The sequence below is a fragment of the Doryrhamphus excisus genome, linkage group LG3 (genome assembly GCF_037039965.1).
Source record: "Doryrhamphus excisus strain RoL-2023G ecotype Guam linkage group LG3, RoL_Dexc_Guam_v1.1, whole genome shotgun sequence".
NCBI lineage: Eukaryota > Metazoa > Chordata > Actinopteri > Syngnathiformes > Syngnathidae > Doryrhamphus > Doryrhamphus excisus.
In genome coordinates this window covers 10,123,710-10,149,702 of record NC_136359.1, presented here as the reverse complement: position 1 = coordinate 10,149,702, position 25,993 = coordinate 10,123,710, and the positions used below count along the sequence as shown (strand labels likewise).

Here is a 25,993-nt window from a genome sequence, read left to right as displayed (position 1 = left end):
CTGCTATTGTGCTTCATATTTGGAAGGCTTAATGTAATTTAGAATATTATCAAATTATCAAATTGCTATTTTTATTCATCATATGTCTTCATGTTAATTGATTATTTTAACCACAAGATGTTGACCAAGGAGTCAGTTGGTTTCTGTGGAACTTTTATTTTGGTGAGGCGGAAGTAGAGACGCGCCGTTGTGAAATTTCCCCAACTTGTCACTGTTGGACAGTGGTGGTGGTTTTTTTCGGTGAGCGGAAACGAGGGGTCGCCACTTTTCTTTCTTTCCGCGTCAAGTTCGTGCCTGAACCCCCCCCCCCCCTCCTCTTTTTTTCAGTCGGGGAGACATCGCCAAGACAGTCACAATGGGAGCCAGCGAAGAGACGTTTTGGTCCTCGTATATTTCTTCCCGCTAACTTTGTAGTCTTTTTTGACTCACTTTTAAAAAGTTTTTTCGCCACATGTCCGTTATGCGAAGTCCAAACTGTTGTGCTGTCGTCGTGCTGCGGTGCGTGCCCATCCGAGATAACGGAGGACGTGAGTATGCTACGAACACGCCGTTTTACTAACTTGAAACTCTTTTCACAACGTGTCCTTTTCCGAACGTGTTTTTTCTCCCAAATCCAAATTCAAGTCATTAATTGTTCTTATGTGAACCTTTAAAAGGAACTGGTATAAACGTTCCGTGAAGTGCTTGGCTTCTCATCAAGACGTTAACTTTCCATATATTTGTATTGGAAGTAGCAAGTTTTTGTGACGCTGCCCTCCAAAATTTGCTCTTGTGGCTGTCACCATGGCAATGACGCACACATTCTGTACAAACATGCAGCAAAATTAGCATTGGCATGTAGGAGCTAATGCTAATGTTGTCACTGCAGATAAGCGTTAAAGGAAGGTGCCCAAATTGTTATGTAAACATGACGTGAATCAATGACAAACAGCAGGTAGCATGCTACCAAGCTAATAAGTGACACCTCCGTGAGCAGTACCATTGTGTGTCACAAGGGGCACCAGAGAGTCACTAAAACACAAGGAAGTACACAGCACAAGTTAGAAAGCTAACCTGCTAGCACAGTGTTTGTATCCTGGGTGCAATATCACTTTGTTCCTCAGGAGGTATTTCTAAAACACAAGGAATTACAAACGAAGTGCAGTACCACTTTGTGTCATGAGAGGAGTTAGGTAGTTGCTGCCATACATGAAAAAGATCGTGCAGTGTATGTAATTTGCGTAATACCACATTACACCACAAGAGGCTTCAGAGAGTCATCATCGCACAAACACAAATGAAAAGTATGCAGCAAGTGTGCACTGAAGCTAGAATACTATCTTACGAACTAGTAAAACATATTTGTGTCATCTGGGAGTTATTGAGTGCAAAAAAATAGCCCTGTTTTAGTGTATTACCTCTGTGAGCCACAAGCAGCATCAGGAAGTCACCATGGCACAAATAAGCCACCCTAGAATCTCAAATCCACTGAAGCTAAAATGCTAACCCACTAGCACATGTTCTATTCTGTATGAATTATCACCATCAGTCCTGATTGTTGTCCCCATAATACAGGAAAAGAAAAGTAATGAAACACGTCAAGTGCCCACCAACCTAACCCATAACCCCAATGCCTGTCCTGTGTGTAATACTACTGTGTGCCTCTAGAGGCATCATGGAACCATTCCACAATTGTAGCTAGCTTTCACCATTTTTTTTCACTTTTATATCATAATATCAACTTTTGTATGTATTTACGCAAAAGAATACAAGCACCATTTATCTGCTGCAGCGGATGTATAGGCTGATAATTTACACCCCTGCAGCAGTGGAAGGCATGTGGTTGCGTCATGTCTGATTGAGTCACTCAGACGTGTCTAAAGTGAAAGATGTGCCTGGAGGGTGTGGAAGCAGCAGGTTAACTGGTGTAAAGTGTGATTTATGACTTGATGTTTTGTCACACATCATTAATTGCCTTTGTTTTTGCTAGTTTTTGCACGCACAGCTTTGCTCCTATTGTTATACATAGATGCACAGATAACATGAGCATTGTGCTTTGTTGGACTTGTCTGTGAACTTTTATCATTAATTTAAAGACAAAGTCAACTTCACCGGCTCACTTACAGACCAGTACACGTGACACCCACCTCATGCACAATATTTATTGTTTGATTGTCCCTAATTTATCACAAATCTACCACAATAAAAACACATAAACAATACTCTGCACATTCAGCGAAATGCTATATTTGTATTATTCTTTAATGGTCCTGCATCACTTACTTTTCTGCTTTTTTCATTCTTACTCTTGTATTGTACGTTTTATTTTTACGCTCTTAAATTGTTATTATCCCTGTGATTGGTGGGTGTACCCCGCCTCTCGCCCAAAGACAGCTGGGATAGGCTCCAGCACCCCGTGACCCTCGTGAGGAAAAGCGGTAGAAAATGAATGAATGAAATTGTTATTATATAAGACTCTTCTGGTTTTTTCCACATCTCATCTCATGATATGCTAATACAATGACCATAAAGACTTGAATCAATTAGCTCTTCCTCGGTCCTCGGGGGTTCTAAGAACTCTGCAGACAAGACCACGAGAGAGGCCGAAACGGCGCAGCAGGGAGGGGGCAATGGACAAGGAATGGAGTTAATTGACTGACTAATTGGAGTATGAGTTGTGGTTTTTAAGAAGAACGAAACAAATTAGGCCGTTAATATTGAAAAGAAAGACGCTGTATGTTTGGGAGTAGTACGGAAACTATAGACACTGTTTGGAAGTGTGGCTGTGTCAGAATTGTGGATTTTTCTTCCGTCCCCCCCAAGACAAAAAACACAGAATTCCCATCTTAAGTTCATGTTTGTTTTGAGGCAAACGCATACATATGGCCTTCAAAGCAGACGTAATTAGAGAGTCCTCATTCTCCGAAGTGTCCCTCCACCGCAATCTTGTTGCTTTGTGGGTGTGGAGGGGGTTGTTGATTACAGGTCCGATTTGTAGTTGCAGCAGTGTTGAAAAGCATGTGTGTACTTGTCTGTTCCATGGTTGTTCTTAGCACGGAAGGAGACACCGTCAAAGAAACGCATTTGTTTCTTTGCTGTTTAGCCACAGCACGGTTCCCCAAGCTTCACGGACACATCTTGATATATTTCTACATAGATTTTAGTTTAATCGAGATGTTGTGTTGTGCAGCAGAACTGTCACAAGAAGTAAAAGCACATGTGTTATCACACAAGTGGGAGGACAAGCCTTAAACCTGCTTATTCCAAAAACTTGTTCAAACAAGATACGGCGGAACATATGAGGTTGCGGCCAATCCTTTACGGCACATTATGTAATTTGCTCAAATGTACAGATGACTTTCACCATACAGCAGGGGTGTCCAAACCTTTTCAATCGAGGGCCACACACACAAGCGTTGATACATTACGTGCTTTCAAAAATGCTTAAACCTGTTCGGTATAGGTCAATATACGCTACGCCAGGGCTGCTCACTTTTTCAGCCGTTCAACTACTTTTAAAATGACAAAGAAGAGCAGCCATCAAACGGTTGACTTTTTATTCTATATAAATAGGCACTACAACTGAAAGCAATGTTATTAAATATAGACATCTTACTGCTGAGTTAGTCTATCCGTAATCGGAATAATAAAGATGAAAGTTGGATACGCGTGTGTTGCTGGAGAAATCTGTTCACCGCAAAGACGCAACAGCCAATCAGGAGGGGAGACGACTGATGTCTTGTGACATCTACAAAGTGATGTTTATGATGGCCGACGCTAACTTTTGTGAGCTCTCCAGCTCTCAATTGACATCTTGACCACCCCTGCTCTAAAGTATTTCGACAAAACTTCTATACAGAATTGCCAACATGTTGCATTTTTTTGGACTTGGCACACGCATTTCAACACTTGAATATGATTGTGCGCTTTGCTGCACTCAGGGTACCCATATAACTGGGTTTAGTTTCGCACCAGAGTACAGTACGCATGAAAACCTTCCCGCGTAGCGTGATCTGACGTGGGGAAAAAAGGCAGTTGCTTCTGCCAAAGCCTTTTCCCCCGATTTTGGGCTATAATAAATTTGACTGTTGTAATGCATTCATTAGTTCCAGCTGTAATTATAGTGTCTCTTTAATTACCTTTGTTCACTCGCAAACCGGTACATTTAGGAATCAGCATTCCTGGCACAACAAATTTACGGAAGTTTTTTTTGTTTTCTCTGAAATTTTTCTTCAGCACAAAACGGCACATTTCCCCCACTCAGATAATTTATGTCTAGTATTAACGTCTAGTGACATTTTGTCCCAGCCTGAAAACGCAATCACGACTGACTGGTGCATTGAATTGGTATGTTCCAAAATCTTTTTTTTTTTTTTTTTTGAGCTCGGATTAGTGGGCATGTCCTGTCATGTTGGCAGCATCAAACGACCGTGTGTGTGTGTACTGATAATACATGAGTGTGCTACAGTACATAGACCAGCTATGTTGATTAATAGGACAAGAAAGTTTTAAGGTTTTTAATACTTTCAATGTGTAGAAATATACAATTATTGAAAATGTGCCATTTTCTAAGCAGCATTTGCTCAAAGCTGTCTAGAAAATATGCCTCCATAATTGGACTTCCAGGAAGTCAGATGGCTGCCAATGATTCACAGTTGAATTATCCACCACCACCATTCACCCACCCGCGTATCTCTCGTCTCCAATATTGTCAGGAGTTTTCACAGTTTGCAATTAATCGAACAGTTCACACGTAGCGATGAGTCATTCCTTAAAGCCTTTCCTGGCTCAGCAAGAGACGGCGTCATACTCCCAGGGTGGAATATTTAAGCTTGGCTCTAGTCGTGTGCCTGATGGATTGTTGCTTTCAGCTTTTTGTGCAAACAAGCACGTGTTTAAAGATTCCAATGATAAGTTGTTGTTTCATGTTCTCAGTTATGTAGTGTAGGGTTTGGTTTGCAATAAAAGGTTCTTTGTGCCCCTTCAATAGCCATGTATACATGGACCTAAATATTCCAATTGCATTCAGTTTATTTGCTCAAACAGAAAGAATGTAACCTTTGTATACACCTCATTCCGAAAGAAAATTGCCAATCCGAATAACTTATTATCGGATTCACAGGGGTGGAATATTCCTTTCCCCAATACGATTGAAGTATTTTGTACCTGCTCAAACGGAAAGTTGTAAGGGTGCGTTCTTCTTGTTTTTTGTGTCGTGTTTTTCTTCTTCTGTTGTTTATTGGCGGTTGGCAAGCAGCCTTCTATACTTTATTCAGAAGTCAAGTTTTTCTTTGAAAAGAAAATATATATCTACATAAAACATGTGCCGAGTGTAATTATAAAATATTAAAATAATTTTTATCTTTTCCTGTTTAAATTTATCCCAGGTGCGTTCTTTCAGCGCATACTCAGAGATATGACGTAACACGCAGCTCGAGACGTTCTTCAGTTTTAAAAATGGAGGCGAGCAATTGGCACTAGACTAATTTTTTGATGCAAACTAAATTTCAAGACTGGACGAACGGAAAACTGGCAATACGGAGTTATTCCAACAAGTATAGAAAAACTCGGAAGTCGGTATCACGTGATGTTGATGTTTACTGCGCATGCCACATTGACTATTCTGTTTGATTATAGCGGCACATGTAGACAAGAGATTGGAATATTCCTTTGCATGTACACCATTATTTTCGGAAAGAGGAAAAACTCATGTAAACGTGGCTAATGTCACGATTGTGTGTCATGTAGACTTAAATAACGCCACTTGTGATAAGACTAACTGATCATGTACAGTCTTTTATTTGCCTTGCATAAATTCAATAACAAAGTGTTCTTGTTGGAGTACAAACACTGACATTGTCAGTCTGTAGAAAATTAACCTGGAAAGATAAAAAAAAAATCTCCAATGTGTTCAGATTTATGATGCATTCATTTTATAGACTGTGCTCCTGAAAACTGGATCAATCTACTCCAGGGTCAAACTTTTGCCTTTATAAAACCTTCATAAACTGTACAGGCATTTTTTAAATAAATAAACATACAATCTGGGATGTCCTATTTTTATCTTTCAATTATATTTGTGGTGCTCCCTATGGGAAACATGCTAGCATACATGTACAGTAATCCATCATTTATCGCAGTTAATTGGTTCCAGATCTGATTGTGATAGTAATTTCCGATCACGTGATCAGATTGGGTCATCCCTAATTTTCACCCCAGTGTGTTCAGCCTTTTAGGAGAAGAGTGAGATTCCACAAACACACCCATACAGCGGAACTTTAATCTCGACCATAATCTGTATGACTTTATACGACATTTGCCTTGTTTCTTATAGCTACATCAGGCGACCATGTGAATTGTACAAAGAGATCAATGGGGATGCTAATAAAGCTCTTATTGTGCGTTGTATCCTCGACGATTGTCTGTGACGCCAGATGCTCGTTGCTGGCCTCGTTCCCAAACTTCACATGTGTCCATCTTTCCAAAACGTTCCCCTACTCAACTGTGTCTGTCATTGGATCTCTGGAAGTTTTATTATTTCCTTAACATGCCAGGTTCAGTCTTTGGGGGGCATAATGATTGACTGCAGACATCTTTTATTATTCATGCTGGAAGAGAAGACATTGTTTTACGACTATGATCATTTATCGACTTCTTTTCACGGAATTGTCTTGTCCCACAACACGTCCATGTATTGCTTATTCTTCCAGCCCTTGCTTGGTGCTTTTCAAATTTTCCCAGCGTGCCTCTTCGTTCCCAGACCACGGGAAATAGTCCAAGAGCTGCAGAGCTTTATTTCTGTGCGTCGTAAGAATAGCAGCATTGTGTCGTGGCCGAGCGTGCATTGTTGTGGGAATGGAGAAACAAGCTAGAGAATGGAGAGGAAAAAAAAAAACCTTTTTGCTGACCTTACGAGTGTCTACCACCTCATGTTTGCACTTGTTTTTCTAGGTGTGGAAAAAAGGGTCTTGTAACATATCAAAGGAGTTTCCTCAAGCCACCCAGAATAAAAGAGTTATTAAATGCCAAGCATTCGACAAAAGAGGTGGTTTAAGGTTGCCGTGGCCCCTCAGCGTTGGTATTTTCGCTAAATTCAAGAGTTCGGTGAAAACTCGTGCTGCAAAGTAGCCGGCGGCTCCTCTCGTTTTTTTGTTACCGCAGACCAGCTGATGCTCCGCTCAGGTTGTGGGAAGTAAGTCTAAGGTTATCTCATGTTTCAGTGTCGCTTCCTCCTTTACAGCGTGTTCTTCAATTATGCAAGCCATGTGATATGTTCAGACTCAAAGCGCGACGGCGTCTCATTCACACAATGGCCTGTCCCCTTATATCTTCTGCACAGCATTGAGACATGATGCTCTTTCACGGCGCAGAGCTCCTGCTGGCCTTCCACAGCGGCCTGTCGCGCTCCATTATAAAACATGAAGTGAAAGTTACAGGAAAAAGGTCACATGGTGTCTGCGCTTCCTAACTAGTGTGTTGGCTAACATGAAGCGGGTTGTTTGCCCGTAATAACAATAATGAAGGGTTGGATAATTCCGGTTCTTTTTATTCCCTCCCCCACTTCTATTGACAGACTTGCATAATAACTGCTATTCTAGCCTTTTCCAACTGTTTTTGCTTTGTCATCATGTAAATATACACCAAATCTTCCACCCCCACCCCACTTGCATCAGATGTTTGAGAGCCTGGTGAGTTCTGACCACTCCATCTTTAAATAAATGCCAGACTTGAAACGCCAGAATGTTTCTTAACAAAGAACTGAAAGGAAGAATCTGGTGTATAGTCATTGGAAAGGATTTTTGGATATGGGATTGGATGAGCCATCTGTCAATCATCCATCACCCCATTCAGCAGATGAGTCATAGCGTTTCTGTCTTCCATGCTATTCTTCACTCCTTTGAGCCATGAAATACACCTCATTTGACAAAGCAGGAGGGGGAGAATAGAGGAACGTGTGGAGCACTAACAGCCTTCAGTCTTCTTCTTGCAAACTTGGTGTTTCTGTGATTTTTTTTTTTTTGTCAATTTATCCTATGCAACGTTTGCAAAATTTGGACCTGAGCATAAGGTTAATTGTACAGTGCTGGACTTGGGTGCAATTCCCCCTACCTTTCCTACCATTACTTCAATTTCTATGACATAGCAGACTATTTGCAATCTTATTTAGAGTCATTCTGATTTATATATTTTGCACAGGGTTGCTGCTGTCATGGATTTTCTTTCGCAAGGGTAGCACCCACATGAATGAAATGGCATGGCTTTAAACAGACTTCCCCAGACTTTTCCACTCTCCCTCCTCTGGCACAATTCGAAGATGTGGGCTAGGGCGCGATTGAATGTGCACACACTTTCAAGCATAAACGTGTCAGAGTTGTAGAATGAGTGGAATACGATCACAACTTAATGATAACCGACACACTTCCTAATAGAATTAACATGCAAAATAATCTAACACAAGGCACACCCACTAACTCGTAACGACTTTCATGTTCGCATTTAATTTTTAATGCAGGGGTCTCAAACTCAATTTACCTGGGGGCCACTGGAGCTAGGGTCTGGGCGAGGCTGGGCCGCATCAGGTTTTCCCCCCCAAAAAACGCATTTATTAAAAACAGAAAAATGAATAAACTTTGCTTTGGTTCCGATTTTCTACAAGAAAAGCTCTGATAAAACATTCCACTGTTCTCAAATATCTTATTATATTTTATTTTTCTACATAAAATAAGATGAAAAATAAATAAACAAATCAAGAATAAAGAAAATCTATCAATCAGTAATAAATAAATATAATAATAATAATAATAATAATAATAATAAAATGGCAAATAATAAAAACTTAAGAAACCACATATAGTTGGTGGGTAGACAAATTATTTTTTTCAGATTAAAATGAACAAAGCATTATTAGAGCCCTGTAGAAATGACAAAACACGACTATAGTCACATTTATACTCTTTTTATTTACAACATATTGCGCAACTGCAGGGCTTTGAGACACATGCTAACTCGCAAACTAGAGAGCTAGCGACCTAAACGGTATCCTTCAAGTTATTTCCTTTAAACTTAAATAGCCAAAAACTTACCACTTCCACACGGATAGGGAGGATAACTATTAACACTTATTTAACCTTTAACATGAACATTAATCAAACGTAATAATTTTTTCTGGGTACATGATACCATACAGCATCCATATCAAACTTGAGCGGGCCGCACTAACATTAAACTTATATCAAGGCATATGAAAGGCATATATTTCATATCATATCAATATCTGAGTTAATGCGATTACTCCTCTCGTAAGTAATTCATGACAATCGCCGCCTTCCACAATAGAAATAATCATATCAATAATCAATCAATAATCGACTCCAAATAAGACTGGAAATAATTGCAGTAATACAGCAGTCTATAAGTGATGGCACACGCATGCTCGGTGTGATGGGGGGAGGTGGAATCAGACATGGCACCAATGACGTGGCGCGAGTACTCCCTGAGAGAGAGCCCATAGTCTGTGTTTTAATTCATCCCTACAGTGTTTGATGGGGTTTGAGGTCAGGGCTCGCAATACTGAACAAGTTCTAGCATGCCTCTGTGGACTACAGGGGGTACAATCATGCTGGGCCGTTGCTCTGCACAAACTGCAAATTCGGGGAGACTTGGGGCATACTCACACTTGCTTGTACAATGCTGTAAACCTGCAATTTTTTCAAGTCATTATTTCAATTGTAGAAGGTGGCGGCGACATTTCTTTATAACGCAAAAGGATTATTCGCAGATAAATAAGCATATGGTGGGTTTTGACTTAAATCTCTCTTTGTACAGTATATTACTATTGGCAAGGATGAATTGTATTGCCATTCTATTACTAGACTATATTTCATACATGCATAAATAACCATGCCGTGCCCTGGCCCACCAATTTGAATTGAGCCAAAGGAGGGGAAGTGTACTGAACGAGCGTGGATCAGAACACCCACACTAGGCAAAGGTGCCGGACCTCAGTTGTGAAGTCGCAAAATGTGGCCAACTGTGTAGCTCCTTAAAAGGCTAGGTCAACCTTTTATGAGTTAATTTGATGTATATAATGCTACAGCAACATTTACACTAACCTTAGATGCACAGCTGGATGCCTGGTAGAACAAAGATCCTTTGCTAGGCCACCTGGACCTCCACCCCCAAACCAAGCCCTGTCTCCCTTTCGACCTCGCCCTATGATTTTCACACTTCCGGACATCTGTCAATACCTCAAACTTGTGCCTTAACTTTTCTCCTTTTTGCTTTCTAGTTTTATTTCCTCCCCCGCCCCCTTTCTTTCTTTTATTCAACCCCCCTTATGCCCACACATTTGTAGTGCTTTGTAAATGCAAGCCACTGTGATTCATTCTGTGAGTCACACAATTAAAATTCAAAGGTGGTAACAAAATCTGTTTTTCCTAGCAGTACCCTGTGATGCACATGTTGACATTTTTTTCCTCATCTTTTTTTTTTTTTTACACTCCACGTTTTCAGGGAAATTACGAATGTGATATGTCTAATAGATTCATGCAGTCTCATCAAATTATATCACAAGCTGCCTAATCATAGCAGTAAATTGTTGGGAGGCAGAGCCCACATTGTGTGCATCCATATTGTGTCCCAACAAGTGTCAACATCACTTTCCCAAAGCCCAAATAACAGACCTTTTAACCAGAGTTCCAACCAGAGCTCTGCAGATAGTATAATTAGGCTTTCCTTTCAATTGGGGTTTCCACCCAAACCGTGTACTGTTGTCTAATGTCGCACACCACAAAACCACATAAACCCAGACGCAGGTCAAGACCAAGATTTTGAGCAGCAGCTGAGACCAAGTCAAGATCAAGACTGAGGCAAAGTCAGACATGACCAGTACTTTGTAGTACTGATTGTAGTACCAGTACAGTACTACAATCTGGTTACTATAATCACTAAAAATGTACAATACAAAGATGAAACACTGCTGTCCCTACATCTTTTGTAGAGTCGAATCTGAGAGGAGACCAAATTAAAATGCAAATACTGACACTGAAAAAGTGATCTGAAGTCAGTCCAATGTTGAGTTGTACACAGCATATATATATATATATATATGCTGAAAAAGTGATCTGAAGTCAGTCCAATGTTGAGTTGTACACAGCGTATATATATATATATATATATATATATATATATATATATTTCATTATGATCAGTGGGTTACAAGGTCAAATTTACTGTACAACACTTATGTTATTTTAAGAATTTGTGCTTCAAATTGGTGTGTTTATGATGTAATCTTTACTGTGTAAACATTAATGTGCCTAAAATTTACTTAATAAATAATACTTAACTTAATAAGTTAAGAAAAACATTCATCACAAGAAAAATGTCTGATATTCAAAGTTAGAGGTTGGTACATGCAAACCAGCAGGCAGGTGTGTGAAGACACCCTTGGCAAACAACAGAGAATGAGTTATGATGTTAATTTTAAGATAATAGTCATCAATGAAGCAGAGTTAACTGTTGTTTAGGCAAGGAATAACTCTGACTTAACTTATGTTGGATGAATTATTGGTTAGTTACAACTTTGCAAATGTGAGTGCTCAGTGTTCTTCTGGCTTTTTTGATGTAGGCATCAAAAAGGGCATCATTGGCATCCTTGCTTGCAGTGATAGGCACCCACATATGCAGCTTTGCTTGCAATAATCTGCAACCACTAGATCATTTAGTCGCCACATGATGATATCTATCTGAGGCATGTCAGGGCAACAACTGCTTGCATCACACGTTCATCTCAAAATGCTTGGAGGTCCATTTCAAGGACTTTGTTAAAAATCAAACCAGCGAGTCATGAGGTAACTCGTGCCGACAAGATCAATTGGTATGTGTCTGTCATGCATCCTGCTTACTTCCTGCTCGATTAGAATCGGCTTGGGGAATACAGGGGAGCTTAGTTGCACTACGCCTGTGAAGTTAGAAGAGGTGAGTGTAACTATTTATTTTGATGTTTGCAGTCTGTGTGGTGATGAGAGGCAGAGAACTCCCCTGATGACGACTGAAACTAACAGTCTGGATCATCCATGAATCTGCTGATTAGTTCCTCTGCAGTTTTTTTCTTGAATGCCCATCACAAGGTCACTGGGTTTGGTTTGTTGGACAATAGGTTATACAACAACTACAAGCAATAAATGTTGCCGAAGGTCAGTGCGGGTTGCTTTTTCCACTTTTCTGACCCATAAATGTAGTTAGAATGTTGTATTCTCGTGTTAAACGATGCCAAAGTTTTAGATAATGAGGTTTTTGCATTTGGAAGTGAGCCCTGACAGAAGTTTGAGATGGCTCAAAACGCAAGATTTCAAAAGGCGTGGGATCCAGAAGCAGAGCGTTCTCACCGGGAAAGGTGTATTAATATTGGACAAGCTGTGCATCCACGTGCCGCCCTTACGTCAGGCTTCTGAGCTCCATGGCACCAACAGTGCCTCTGACAAAGTTTGTCCCACAATGACCACTCTTCCTCGGACAGGCGAGGTTTCCACATGTTCGCCTTTTCTTGAGCGGTGCTACGTTACCACCGAGTTATTTACCAAGTTTATACACGGCAAGTCAGGGGTCTCCGGCCAGTAGCTCCTTAACGCTCTCCAAAGACTTTATTCATATATTATAACTCCTATACCCACTATATGTATTAGAAAGTGGGGTTTGTTTGTAGTTAGGAAGCACTTTGGGCATGTCACCAATCACAGTGGAGTGGGTGTGGGCGGAGGCAGACCATGGATGGAATAAATTAAAAACAATCCAAGGAAATACAGCCATGGTTATTGTGTGTAGTTGCTCTATAGCAGTCCAAAACTCAATACAAAGGGTTGAAAAATGAGCATAATAGGTCCCCTTTAACACCAGTCATGGCAGATTAGTTTGGTCTCTGGGATAATTTGATTCATCAGCTAATAGTGAATGTCAGATGAAGACCATTTTCTCCATTCTCATTGCGAGCTGCTTTCCTGGAAGACAATTTGTACCAGCAGCTGTTTGACACGTGAGTATGTCCAATAAAGGCTGTGTTGCTGTTTTTAATTTGAAGCTTGCATTTGAGCGGCAGCATTGGTAGTTTTTCCTTCATACTGTAGCTGGGACCAAGCCTGTGGCTGATGTAGTTGTCTGAATTTATAGTACAGAGCAGGAAATAACTGACGTTTTTTGAGGTTGAGGCTGAGAAAAGCTGTGACCGATTTTGATGTGGGTTTGAACATGTGCATTGTGCGCATTTGACTTTTTTGAGTCTGTTTTCTTGAGTTTTTGAGGAAATAATTTCTTTTTATTATAATTTTTCCTTTCTGCAATCCTTTATATTGCAAAATAACCGAACTGGCCAGTAAAAATGTTTGTGTTTACGCGAAATCTCGCAAAATGTGACATAATGTGTATGAAATGACATCCTCATGGGGAAGAATGTTGCGGTAGGGAATGATTTTGCTGGCTGAATCTCATCACAAACACTAACCCATCCCCTTTCGAACTAAACATGCCAAAACGGTGGCAAAAAGACTTGGAAACTACTAAGGTAGTGGGGACTCAGGCTGGGTGAGTGTTTACACGGTGTTGTTTTACCGATTTAATTTCAGCTAGTGTTTTATAATGCCCGCTGACAACGTGCAGGTTCTGACACACCTACTTGTCAGGTAATGATAGTGATTTAGCTAGGTTTAGCTACTAACATTAACTATTTTTGAATGTATTGCCTATAATAACAACATCATGGCTGCAAATTGATTTGTTGACCGCCTCTCTGTGACTGCTTTTGTGTAGTGAATGCGTTGTTTCCCTGGGGAAAACTAGTTGTAGTTGTATAGCGTAGTTCACACATTCCATTTTATTGTCTGGCTTAATATGAAATGATTGAGAATATTTACCGATCATCTTGGAAATGATGTTTCCACATACCCCCTGCAATTTTGTCATGTACCACTTGGGGTACACGTAACCCTGGTTTGGGAATAACTGTCCTATATGTGCTGTTTTTAAGAATCTACTGCAAAAACACTAGTCAAAGATGCTTTATTAGAAAACAAGAATGTTGTGGTGTTTTTCTAGCAGTCTGTTGCAAAAATGTTAGTTTTGAAGTAAACATGTAGCCACCAGTTGAATAACCTTGTCATAGGAAGACAAAAGGACAGCTTAATGGCTGTAGTCAGAGTTCACAAGGAACAGTTCGGTGATCCAAAAATGTTATGTTTCCCCTCACATCTAGAATCCATAACTCCGAGGTGCGTTAATGCAAGCACATCTGGAGGAGCAGACAACAGGATGACAACCATGGGAACAGTGGCAGCTCAGACCCCCACCAGAGGCATCCAGCAGAGAGGAAGTGTGTGTTCATATGTGTGCGCGTGTTGAGTCAGTCACTGCTGAGTCATCGCTGGGCTGGCCACGCAGATAGAAACAGCCTTCTGGGGGGGCCAGCTGCAGGGGCGCGATGGGGACATGCACTGATGCATGCTTTAAAGAGTACAGGAAGGGAATTAGTTGTTGTGACAGGACTCCTCCAGGAACTTAAGTGATGCAATATTGGGCCATGCCAAGTTACTCTGCTCCCCGCCCTCCTACATTGGCGTTTGTATGTTCTAATTTGTAAAAAAAAACAAACCAAGCGCAAGCGTGTTTCATGACACAGTAAAGAAACGTCTGCCTCCGAGTGGCGTCACTGGGGACACGGCTGGAGATTTGGTGGAGAGATAACCGGTCAGGTTGGAGCATGTTTTTGCAGAAACACAAAGAAGCCCCCTTCTATTTCTTGTGGTTTTCTGTGATCTGTTGGATTACTGAATGTGCCCCCCTCCCCCCCAACACACAAACCCACATTTAACCATACGCACATATACTCGCATGCTTCCTGTGTGTAGAAAAGACCCTTCTCAGCTGCATGGCAGTAAGATGGTATGTATTGTAGACGTATGCTGACTTGTGTCGTGAAAATGAAAAATGTAGTGTTTTCTTGAAATCCTTGAAAGTCATCCACAGAGAAAGTTCTTTTTAGTTAGATATTTTACCTATTTGTGCTGATTTTACTGCATTTTTATTTCCCCGAAGACTGAACCCAGGCTCAAGCATCGTCATGCATACAAAGGCAGGGTGTTTGAAGACGTGATAGACAGGATCTGCATTTCCTTTGGATAGCCATGACTACAAACAGTCTCTTTGTCGAGATAAATGGTTAATTCCCAAAACTGCAGTGCCATGCCTTTCTAATTATGAGAAAAACTGCTCGGTATCAGTGGTGGGTATTCTTTTTGCTTAAAGCTTCATTGGGAATGTGACTCTCCGTCATTATTGAATTTAAGGAAGGTTTGAGGCCGCTCCAAAAGCCGCATCTATTGTAGAGCTACCAACTCTGCCGGATTCTGCAATTAGACTCCTGGAAATTGCCCTTGTCTCCCTACATCCTGACTGAAGTTAAAAAATCTCCCAGATTGTGAGGTTTTTGTGTGGCTATAAAATACTTAATTTTGTTTTTCGAATTTTGGAGAAAAAAAAACAAATATATTGTGTCCATGGGTTGAAGGCAACCACATTCTCGGTGGCTAGTTCTGTATGCCGCCTTCGAGTGCAGCTAGCTTGCATCAATCGCCAGCTTGCTCGCACCATCAGCACATCAGACTTACAGATTTGATTACAAGGAAATGGCTTCCAAGAAGATAAAACATTCCTAGAAGGCCATGTTTTCGGAAGTTGAGTCAAGGCAAATATCACGCATTCTGTACGGTTTGCATATTTCTCTAAAGAGCGGTGCGCGAAAATGTTAATGAAAATGAAATCTTATTTAATTTTCAGTCCCACTATTCATGGCTACATCCTTGCTGTTAATAATAAAAATGAATGGGTTTCAATTCTCATTGATTGCGGTTTATTGGTTCCAGATCTGTCCGCGATAAGTGAAATTCCGCTAAGTAGGAATTCCGCATTTTACAAATGCTCTGTTTTTAAGGACAACATTGGCGTGAGGGGGCGGCACGGCGGAAGAGTGGATAGCGCACAGACCTCACAGCGAGGAGACCAGGGTTCAATTCCACCCTCAGCCATCGCTGTGTGGAGTTTGCATGTTCTCCCCGTGCATGCGTGGGTTTTCTCCGGGTACTCCGGTTTCCTCCCACATTCCAAAAACATGCTCGGTTAATTGCAGACTCCAAATTGTCCATAGGTATGAATGTGATTATGAATGGTTGTTTGTCTATATGTGCCCTGTGATTGGCTGGCGACCAGTCCAGGGTGTACCCCGCTTCTCACCCGAAGACAGCTGGGATAGGCTCCAGCATCCCCGCAACCCTTGTGAGGAAAAAGCAGTAGAAAATGAATGAATGAATGAATGAATGAATGAATGAATGAATGAATTGGCGTGAGGACAAATTGCCAAAACATCTGTTTTTGAAAGAAGTTTGTGATGGCTGTGAGCACAAAAGAAACTAAGCTAAAGCGCCATACACATCCGACCAGAGTGTGAAAATGGGCCGTATGGTGTTTGTCATTTTATGTCAAGACAAATGGAAGTGTCCCAGTGATAATCCTAACCCAGTGAGCACTTCAAACTTCAAAGCCAAAAAGGCAAGAGGAAGAAGGGGAGGGAGGCGGAGGAAGAGGAGCATTGGGGGTGCACTTCGAAACGGGTCACGTGTCAACACCCAAGCGTACAGATGGCAGAGTCGGCAGTGTGGTTGATTGAGAAATTTTCCAACCATACTTCCTTCATCAGACCTCATTCAGTGTCTGTCTCAATGACTTATTACTGTGTTCATTCATTTCACATACTGGACCTTCTGCAATCTGTGGAGGGACTTTAGAAGAGATTTAATTGTCTAAATTGCTTTCACTTTTTTCTCCTTGTGTCATTCCTCTCCTCACTAGACGATTCGATAAACTCCAAATTTGAGAGGGAACCAGTCTTTTATTTATTTACTCAAGGTTCTTTGCAGACTCATGTAATTCAATTTGTACTATTTGAGATAGACTGCGGATGTTTTCTCGCAAAGTTTGAACATTTCAGTATTTGACCAAAATGCTGTGACTTGGTCACTCTTTATTGCACAGCACATTATTTCAATTTGCTTGTAATTAAATTTCTGTTTTGGAACTCTGTGTTTGTCCGCAGTGATTCTCAGACGGTCTGGTTACTGCAATGAATGGTAACACATTCCATCCAGCCAACACCACCGTGACAGCAGGGGGCGGCCCTGGCGTCGCAGCGCCCCCGAGAGGCTGGAGGGAGTTCTGCGAGCTGCACGCCATCGCCACAGCGCGCCAACTTGCAGGACACTACCGGAGCTTCGCCAGGGAGCGCCCCCACAATGACATCCTCCCGCCGGAGACGTTTTCCAAGCAGTTCACCGACCTCTTCCAGCAGCATTTCAGCTATGAGGTCGACAAAGATGGCGCTCCCCTCCAGCAAAGCAACTGCCCCACTGCTGCCGGCAATGCTACTGTGGCTCCCCCCATTCCTTCACAAACCGTAATCAGTCGATTGCGGATCACCTCTTTGTCCGGAGTCCAGGACTATCGGGAGGCCGGTCGACAATCGGGAGGAGCCGCTCGCTTTGCGGTGGTGTCACCCAAAGTGGAGCCGGTGGTGGCGAGCAGGGAGCAGGAGCAGCTGCTGCGATGTGCCCCAGGAAACCCCCGATCAGGAAACCCAGTGCTGCTCAGGGGCTTGACCCGTACTTTTGGAAGCGGATCGGTGCTGTTCCGTAGCCGTAGTAACGAGGAGCTGTCTGGCACAGACAGTCGACAAGCATCCGACTCCTCAGCCTCCACCCCTGCACACGATGTCACACACTTCTCCGTTAGTCAGATTCGGCAATCCGTAAGGCGGCTTTTTAAGAAACGGCCACTTCCCAGGCCCCCCTCATCACAGGACCTGTCCACCAGCAACCCCACCCATTCCGTCATCAGCCCCTCAAACAGTAGCGATAGAGTCAGCAGCGTGCCCTTCACATCTGAGCAACCTTCCTCTTCCTCACAAACCCGCTCTTCACTGAACTCTGACTCCACTCCCGCAGCGCCACCATTATTATCTGGAGTAGCTTCCAACTTCCTGGATCGTTTCCGTTGGTTACGCAGCGGGAGCATGAGGCAGAGGAGGTCAGAGGTCAGCAGCTGCTGTAAAGAGGGCCAGCTGAGGTACTTGCTCGTGGATGACGCCATCTCAGACTCGCAGCCACGCTGGCAGCGCTGCCGCCTGCTGGTCAGGAGGATCAGGGTCGCTGAAGGCGGAGGAGGCGAGGGCTACCAGTTGGAGCTTTATGATCCTCCAAAGGTACGAACACGTGGTCATGCACACATCTCTTCAAATAAATTATCATGAAGCGTAATTTATCACACTGAGATGGTTGATATGAAAGATCTCAAGCATCCCAACGAACAATGTAGTTGTTAATCACATTTCAAACTATTGTCAAGTTGCTTCTCTCTGCCTTCATTGCAGTTCAGAGCCAGGCTTAACATGCTCTGAACATACTGTAGAAATGCTAGTAGTGTAACGAGCGTTCCTCGGTTTTTTTTTCTCGGTTGTTTTTAAGTGCATTTTATGAATGAAACATTTTAAAATGATAAATGACGTGATTGTTGACCAGAACATGTCTGTGTAGAGTTTGCATGTTCTCCCCTTCCTCCCACATTCCAAAAATATGCATGCTGCATGCTTGCATCCTTTCATTTTTCATTATGTGGCCTTCAGTTGAAAAAGTTCGGACACCCCTGATTGATATATTTCACTGGGAAAGTGAAGCAAAAAGGTCTGACTTCTCTTCTGCACTGTCACTAGCCATGACTCCTGTTAGGCCTGCCCCTCACTCACTCGGTGTGGCAACACGGTATACCTCTGTACCTTATCAGATATTTCGTACCATGTATTCATATGATGCAACCCTTGGGCCAGCAATTGAAACCGTGCCCAGTACAGTGAAAGGCACCAACGTGTACCATTCCACCACCAGACGTGTAAAATAATTGATGTTATAATCAGCAGGATAAAAGCCACCACGTTTTTCTTGTCTTTTGTACATTGCATACAAGTCTCACACAACATACAGTGGGGGTACAAAGTCATTTCCTGCATCCAGCTTGTTTAGTCTCAGGGGCTTTCCCCTGCTTTTTAAAATCATCTCTGTTTGCCTTTGGTTGATTCCTTATGTGCATAATGCATCAGTTAACTTAGTTGTGAGTTTGCCATGTGACAACACACAGCAATGCTATCTTGCTATTTGTCTGTTTTTGTTTTCTGATCAGTCATTGTCACATTTTAACTATGCCCAATGAGTGTTGTGTGATGTTGTGGAACTAACCACACTCACCGGATGTTCTTTTTCAAGGTTCACACGTTAAAACTGAACTCCGTTTGTTGAAGCGTGAACGCGATCACCCCAACCCCGGTGTGTACCGAACATGTCTTGAGACTGCTTGAGCGATGGGTATTAGCTATGGATGGGAATCGGGATCCGGTTCTTGTTCAACTGGTTCCCAGTGTTGCAATTCCTTGGAATAATCTGCATAGGCTACATGATGTGTGTGATGATGTCATTCGTCATTCCAGTCAGCAGGAAACATGGCGAATTAGTGGCACAAAGCTACATTTGAAAAGAAAGGATGACAACAGGGCAACTTGTATAACCTGCAAAGCGCATATTTAATTGAGGACATTTTCATATTACCAATATGCAGAAACATTTGCACACACCGTATGCAGATAACTTTGAATGAACGTTGCACTTTTATTATTATAGTTTATATTTTCAAATTTTTATTTTTAAACGACTTTTTCCTGGGAAGACACCCTGGTACCCATCGACGAGCCGTTGTCTGTGGGCCTCTTAAGACCTTACTGTTGGGTTTGTAAGGTTTATGTTACTTCTAAACTAAGCAAAGTTGATGCTAACCGACTTCTTGGTCTTTGTTTTTTCCAAATGGAATTGCAAAAATTGAATTGATTACTCCTTAGCCTCCAATCCCTCCTGTGAGCTTGACATAAACTCATTCGTTACCAAAGATATAGTTATACGACTTTCAGGCGTATTTATGTGTATTGTATGTTTTTTTGAGAGAGTCGATGATGCAACTCAAAAATAGCGCATGTGTGGTGCAGTTCTAAGCTGCAAAAACAGCCACAAGGTGGCGGCACTGCATTTTATAATGTAAGCCTGCATATCTCCCATTGAAATACATGCTCCGCAGCAACCAGAAAGTGATTGCACAAAGGAAGTTACGCATTGAAGGTCAATTTTAACGCATGTACACCCATGTGCACACACACAGTTCAGTTGGAAATGGGAACATTTGAAATAGTTCATGGTGTTATACAGTAGTTGTAAAATATATATATATATATTTTCATGTGAAACAACCATTTTTTGGTGTTGGTTTTTGTTGAGGACTGATATTTTGCTGAAACGCACCTGCTGCTTCTGCTTCTTACTAAAGAACGGAAAAAGGTAGAAACAAACTTTTTTCCCCCGATGAAAGATGAGTCTAATTCTTCTTTTGATATATACCATGTCCTTTATAACCCAACAACACAATGTTCTATGTACCTTAAAAAATCAGTCAAAATCATCAAAAATGGCTGGTACCTAGAGGGACGGCGTTTGAAATATGTCTGACATTTGATGAACATTTGCAACAATAGTGACTGTTAGATTCAGCTTGGGTCGCTCACGACAAAGGACGCTAACAAGCCAAATGCACAGAAAATATATAGGTACTCGCCACTAATGAAAGGTAATGTAAGGCGATGAGTAGAACAGATGGAATCGGATTCACAGTCTAGCATTTAGCCTGGTGGTCAGTCTAGAGCTGCAACCATACTTCCGTCTGTTGTGGCACTGCCTCCATTATGCGGTGGTAAGCGGCTCCACCACTGTGCAGCCTGCTGGGTGGGTCATCCCACCTGGCTGTTAGGACATGGTTTCTAACCCTAATTTCAGTAACTTGTGTTCAGCTCTCTGCAACGTTTGGGGCCTGAAGAGTTAACTGGATAATTGTGCTGCTGTATGCATTTGGATTATGCTGTTCATTTTGTGCTTTAAAAATGCAATCAATCGTCATGCATACATGCAACATTTTAATGCCAAATTGCCATTCAGCTAATGTGCAAGGATTCATGTCCTCTTGCACTCTGGTGATTATGTATGCCTCCCACGCTGCTTCCTGTTTGTTTGGGGCTCACTTCAGCCACACGCTTTCCTAAAAGTGTTCTACATGTGACTTGATCAGTCTTGAATATGAAACTTGCCCTCACGTGTCAAGTTTTGGGCCAAACAAACCTAAAGTTTGCATGTTTGCGTTAGCACCATAGTCACAGCACTAGTCTATTCTTTTCTTTACTCATGCATGAGCCCGTGCTTGGCTCTCACATTGTGGTAGAAAACACTGCAATATATCAAGTTGGGTCCAGCTGCAAGGCGGCTCTTGTTTGCACACCCAGTCCCTCAGGAGCCCCACACTGGTAATCATAGTGGCTCACTTGACTGTTGTCCTAGCCACAGTCATCTATAAGGTCAATGGAAACAGAGCTCTGTCTCGTCTGGGTGGGTGCCAGTGTGTATTCTGGCCTACGCGCTTACGGTAGGTCAATGAGAAAGATGTTGCATGTGTGCGCTTCGTAGTGTTTTATATTTAGAAGCCCTCAAACTCTCTGCCAGCTGTAAGCCCAACCACATGCTTGAAGTAATTGAGTTAATGATAGAGGCCGAGCTCTGTGTGCCCGCGCATACGTGTGCATTTGTGCGCGGCAGCAAAGGCCTCGGCAAGGTTTTTGCCGACTGCTATGGCCGCTCTTCTTTGAGGGCTCTCGCTTTTGTGTGTTTGTGCGTGCACACACGTGTGGAATCTTGGCAAGGCAGAGACTTAAGAGCCCAGAGAATGGCCTTAAAAGGAAGGAGTGCTGTTCACTATCATGCACACAAGTTAAGAGTCATGTGAAGAAAAAGATCATGTGAGGAAAATTAGTTTTAACTTGCACTGATGTTTCACGCACTTGATAACTGTGTGAGAGCACAAATATGGCTGTAATCACCACGTCCGGTGTTGGCAAGTGTTATTTATATCTTTGGTATGTGTCTTTTGTGTGAAACAGCGGCATTATCAACAAACTCATTTAGCCAAAAGAGGAAGCTGCTTGCCCACTGATAATATATTCAAGTGGGAAAGTTGCAGCCATGACGCAGAAGTCCAAAGAAATTGATCAGATAATCTTGCAAGAGGATTTGTCCGATTAGTTGCAGAGACAGTGGAGTGTTACAGTAAATATGTCAATGGTGGGGGATGACGGTGAATAAAAGTGCAAATGCAGTCTTTATCAAGTGTTGTCAGTGGAGGGAAAACTTAAGGCCTGTTTCACTTCTGCATTGTCAAGATTGAGGTTGGAACGCGGCATTGTGTAATGAACGTCTGCGGCCTCATCCTTGTTTGCAATGGAAGTTTGATCCAAAGTGATACATACAGGATTGTTCTTTGAAGCCAAAAAATCTGCATGATCAGATGTTTTAAAGTCGGCCTGAAAGTGGCGGTCAACTTTTTGGCATGTAGATTAAAATTCCCAGTAGGAAATAATGGAAAATATATGAATCTCTTCCAGGGAGACTTACTGCGTTTCAACCTCTAAACTAAGTGTTTTCAAACGGTCTCATCCAGGGACCCACATTTTCCAATTAAGTTGCAATCCACTTTCATTGAAGTCATTTATTTGCATTCTTTTTTTGCATTTTTATTTATGTCAATTTTATTGTTATATACACTTGCTAATTGTTTTGTATTTTTTTAACAGTTGTAAGTCATTTTTATTTTTATTCATTTATTTTACATTTTTAATTCTTTTTAATGAACGGGTAACCATTATGCTCATTTTCTGCCCTTTGTATTGGTTTATGGACTCCTATAGCGCAGCTACACACAATAACCCATAACAGAAAGCTTTCTAGATCTTCCAGGTTGTGCACCTCTTTCTGCAGCCTTTCCATGGATTTCCTGCTTCCCACCCTAATGGTCTTTTTAATTTACTCCACCCACACTCCCAAGCGCTCCCTAGGACTTCTGGATATGTATGTCCGTGTTTGAGTACAGGAAATCTGCAACCCATATAAGGAAGTTCAACTACAGGATGCACATACACTTATGTTAATTTATCGAGGGCTCATAATTATCAATCTATTTTTTCAATAAATCGATATATCCATGATCGTGACAGGCTTATATTTGACTTTAAACATTCTTAACACACAGATGGACAAATGTCTATAGAGTGAATAATGCCTGGGCTTTCTTCCATTATTATTATTAGTGTTGTTGTCTTTGTTTTTACATTGTTGCCATGTTGAACTGAATAGCCAGGGCAGAGATGTTCTCTGCTTTTCTACATTATTTCAATTTCATGGTCATCACACATTTCTTCATCGCCATTGCTGGTGACTTTCAGATTTTGAGGTTTTACTCCTACAGTTACTCAGTCAGGGAGGTCAAAATGTGTTTTTGTAGTATGGTATCTGGTCCAATCTGGACCTTGTGCAAATTTGATTGAAACCAATCGTTTAACTGAATTTTTTTATTTTTTACTGCCGCAACCACTTTTTATAGCTGTGTGGGAATGACTGCAATAACCAAAACAATTTTCTTTTCATAACCACCATAAGTAGGCATCACGTCTGTTTTTGTTCTGCACATGTGATGACAAAACTAGTAGGCCCTGCAGAAGTGAATCTTGTCATTTCAGCTGAAAAGACGGAAGCAGAGACATCACTGACGCCGCGATATCTTCTCGGTCCTTAGTGTTCAGTATCTCCAGGAGGACAAACCAACCCGAGAACCTGTAAACAATTTACATTCCCCTGTTTGTCGTTTTAGATTAAGCAGCCTCTACAGCCAATGTGACATTGACATTGCGTATCGCTACACTTTCTTAGCTTCAAGGTTGTATTCTGTCAACGTGAACCCTGCTTTCTCTCAACTGATGCACACTTCAAAAAAATCAAAAAGGACTGCCGACAAGCTGAGAATGTTGCCAGGAAAGTTGCGGTGTTGTTCCCTTCCAAAAGTCACTTCGATTCCCACAGACGGCTAAAAGTCTCACAGCGGATATGTTTCCTCAGACCTCCTGTAGACTTCACCCTAATCACATCTCAGCTGTGCATGTGTGCGTGCATGTGTGTATTTGTTCCAACTTTTCTCGCCTTAATCTTTCCCACATGGTTTCTTTTCATGCTTGTGTGATGTTCTTGACTTTGTCCTTTGCTTTCTGTACGTGTTTATCCTCCCAACCACATATTTAATGAACTGTGTTTTCCGGTCTATAAGTTGCTTCATAGTATGTCACATCAGTCACAAAATGTGTCATGATGGGGAAAAAAAGCCCATAAAAGTCGCACTGAACTATATTTACCGATATTTAGGATTTAGCAGTCATCAGAGCGAGTTTGTTTTTTACAACGTTTAACAGCATTCAACTCACGAGAAGATGACGAAGCCAGAGGGAGGATGCAATGTGTACATCAACAAACAAAAGCTACACAAGCGGAAATAAGTCATTATTCGAGTATATGGATACAATAAAAACGTAGCTGTTTAATACATTTCAGAATATTCCCGAATAATTTTTAATAGTAGGAGCGTATGAAGCAGCAGTATTTTAACACCAAAATGCCATTTTCTGTATTCATAAATGAATGAAAATAGACTGAAAATCATGATTTAGTATTTAGTTAGTCTGTTGCTGACACAGTAACAACACTATCCAAGCTAGACATAACTAGTGTCCAAATTAAACAACACTGCTGTTTAAGCCATTCTCAATCCACACGTATCATATATTCAGATTTGTACATCACTTACCGACACAGTCGTAAAATAATTACTTTTTTCAGTTCTATGCTAGTCGTCATACCTTTCTGGTGTTTTAGAGTTTCAAGTTGGGCGCTCAACTGTGGTTATGGACATGCTTATGCAGATGGTAGGTAAAGGCGTTTGTAGCGTCAGTGTATAATAGTTTTTGCATAGCCCGACCGCCTTGTCCATCTGTTGCATGTTACTTGTACTTGAGCTTCTCATATGGCAACACGCAGCGTTAATTTGGCTCTCGTTGCATACCACAACTAAAGCACTCAACACACATGGGGCCAGTCAACTTAACCAAAAACCAAATGGAAGCAACTAAGCAAGCGAGAGGGAGAGTGGGATGGAGAGACACCGGAAATGCAACAGCAGGAGACATTAGAGACACAGCCGGGAGCGTTAAGATAGGAAAGCCAGGATGTCTGTTTTTTAAGTGTTAAATTATTTCTCTTGGACCAGGATTTGCAGAAGTCTTGCATAATCTGGTGTCACAAAATGTCCTGTTGTAGTTTTGTGGTTGATGTTTTGATGTGTTTGATGTGTTTGATTGGTATTCAAGACTCACTTTTACTTGTCAGTTTTGACGCAAATCCTGTGAGTTTTCCTGGAAAATTGATGACACGTGCACATTGAATCGTGCCTGGGCTATTGCATCAGAAGAAAAAGTGAGCAAGCCTTCGCTATTTGCATTTTAACCATTATCGGCCAAAGAAAAGTGATTAAAATGTGAGCTGAGCTAAGATGTGGTAAGCAATAATTCAGTATTTTGTTTACATTATGCTCCATTGAGTCTTTGGCCTGCATCTCACATATTCTGGAACTTCACTGTGAGTGTGTGTGTGCTTTGCTGTGACAAAAAAATCAAGGGAAACATCTAAAGGAAGTGAAGCGGTTAGAGTCATGTGGTCAAGATGTTTATCAGGTTGCTCTCGCGTCTTTTCTTTCTAGTGTCACTTTTTGCAAGAGTGGCTGCCTTCGAATATATAAAACCATACACGCGCACTTCCTTCTTAAAAAAAAAAACCTCACACATTTGACCCTTAATAAAAATAATAATACAGTTTATTTGTATAGCGCTTTTCAAAATACTCAAAGACACTTTACAGAAAAATTGAGTTGAATAAAAACAAGTAAACAGAGTAAAAGATACATTAAA

At 41.5% G+C, this 25,993-nt stretch overlaps 1 protein-coding gene across 1 annotated transcript in view; it reads left to right on the top strand.

The window, feature by feature from the left end:
* The first annotated feature begins 209 nt into the window (after positions 1 to 209).
* sh2b3 (SH2B adaptor protein 3) overlaps positions 210 to 25,993 on the top strand; it is a 46,885-nt gene continuing 21,101 nt past the window's right edge. Inside the window, exons 1-2 of the mRNA XM_058072068.2 lie at positions 210 to 527; positions 17,117 to 18,277. Of these exons, the coding sequence (XP_057928051.2) occupies positions 17,144 to 18,277 (1,134 nt within the window). The 5' untranslated portion in view covers positions 210 to 527; positions 17,117 to 17,143. The remainder of the gene's footprint in view (positions 528 to 17,116; positions 18,278 to 25,993) is intronic.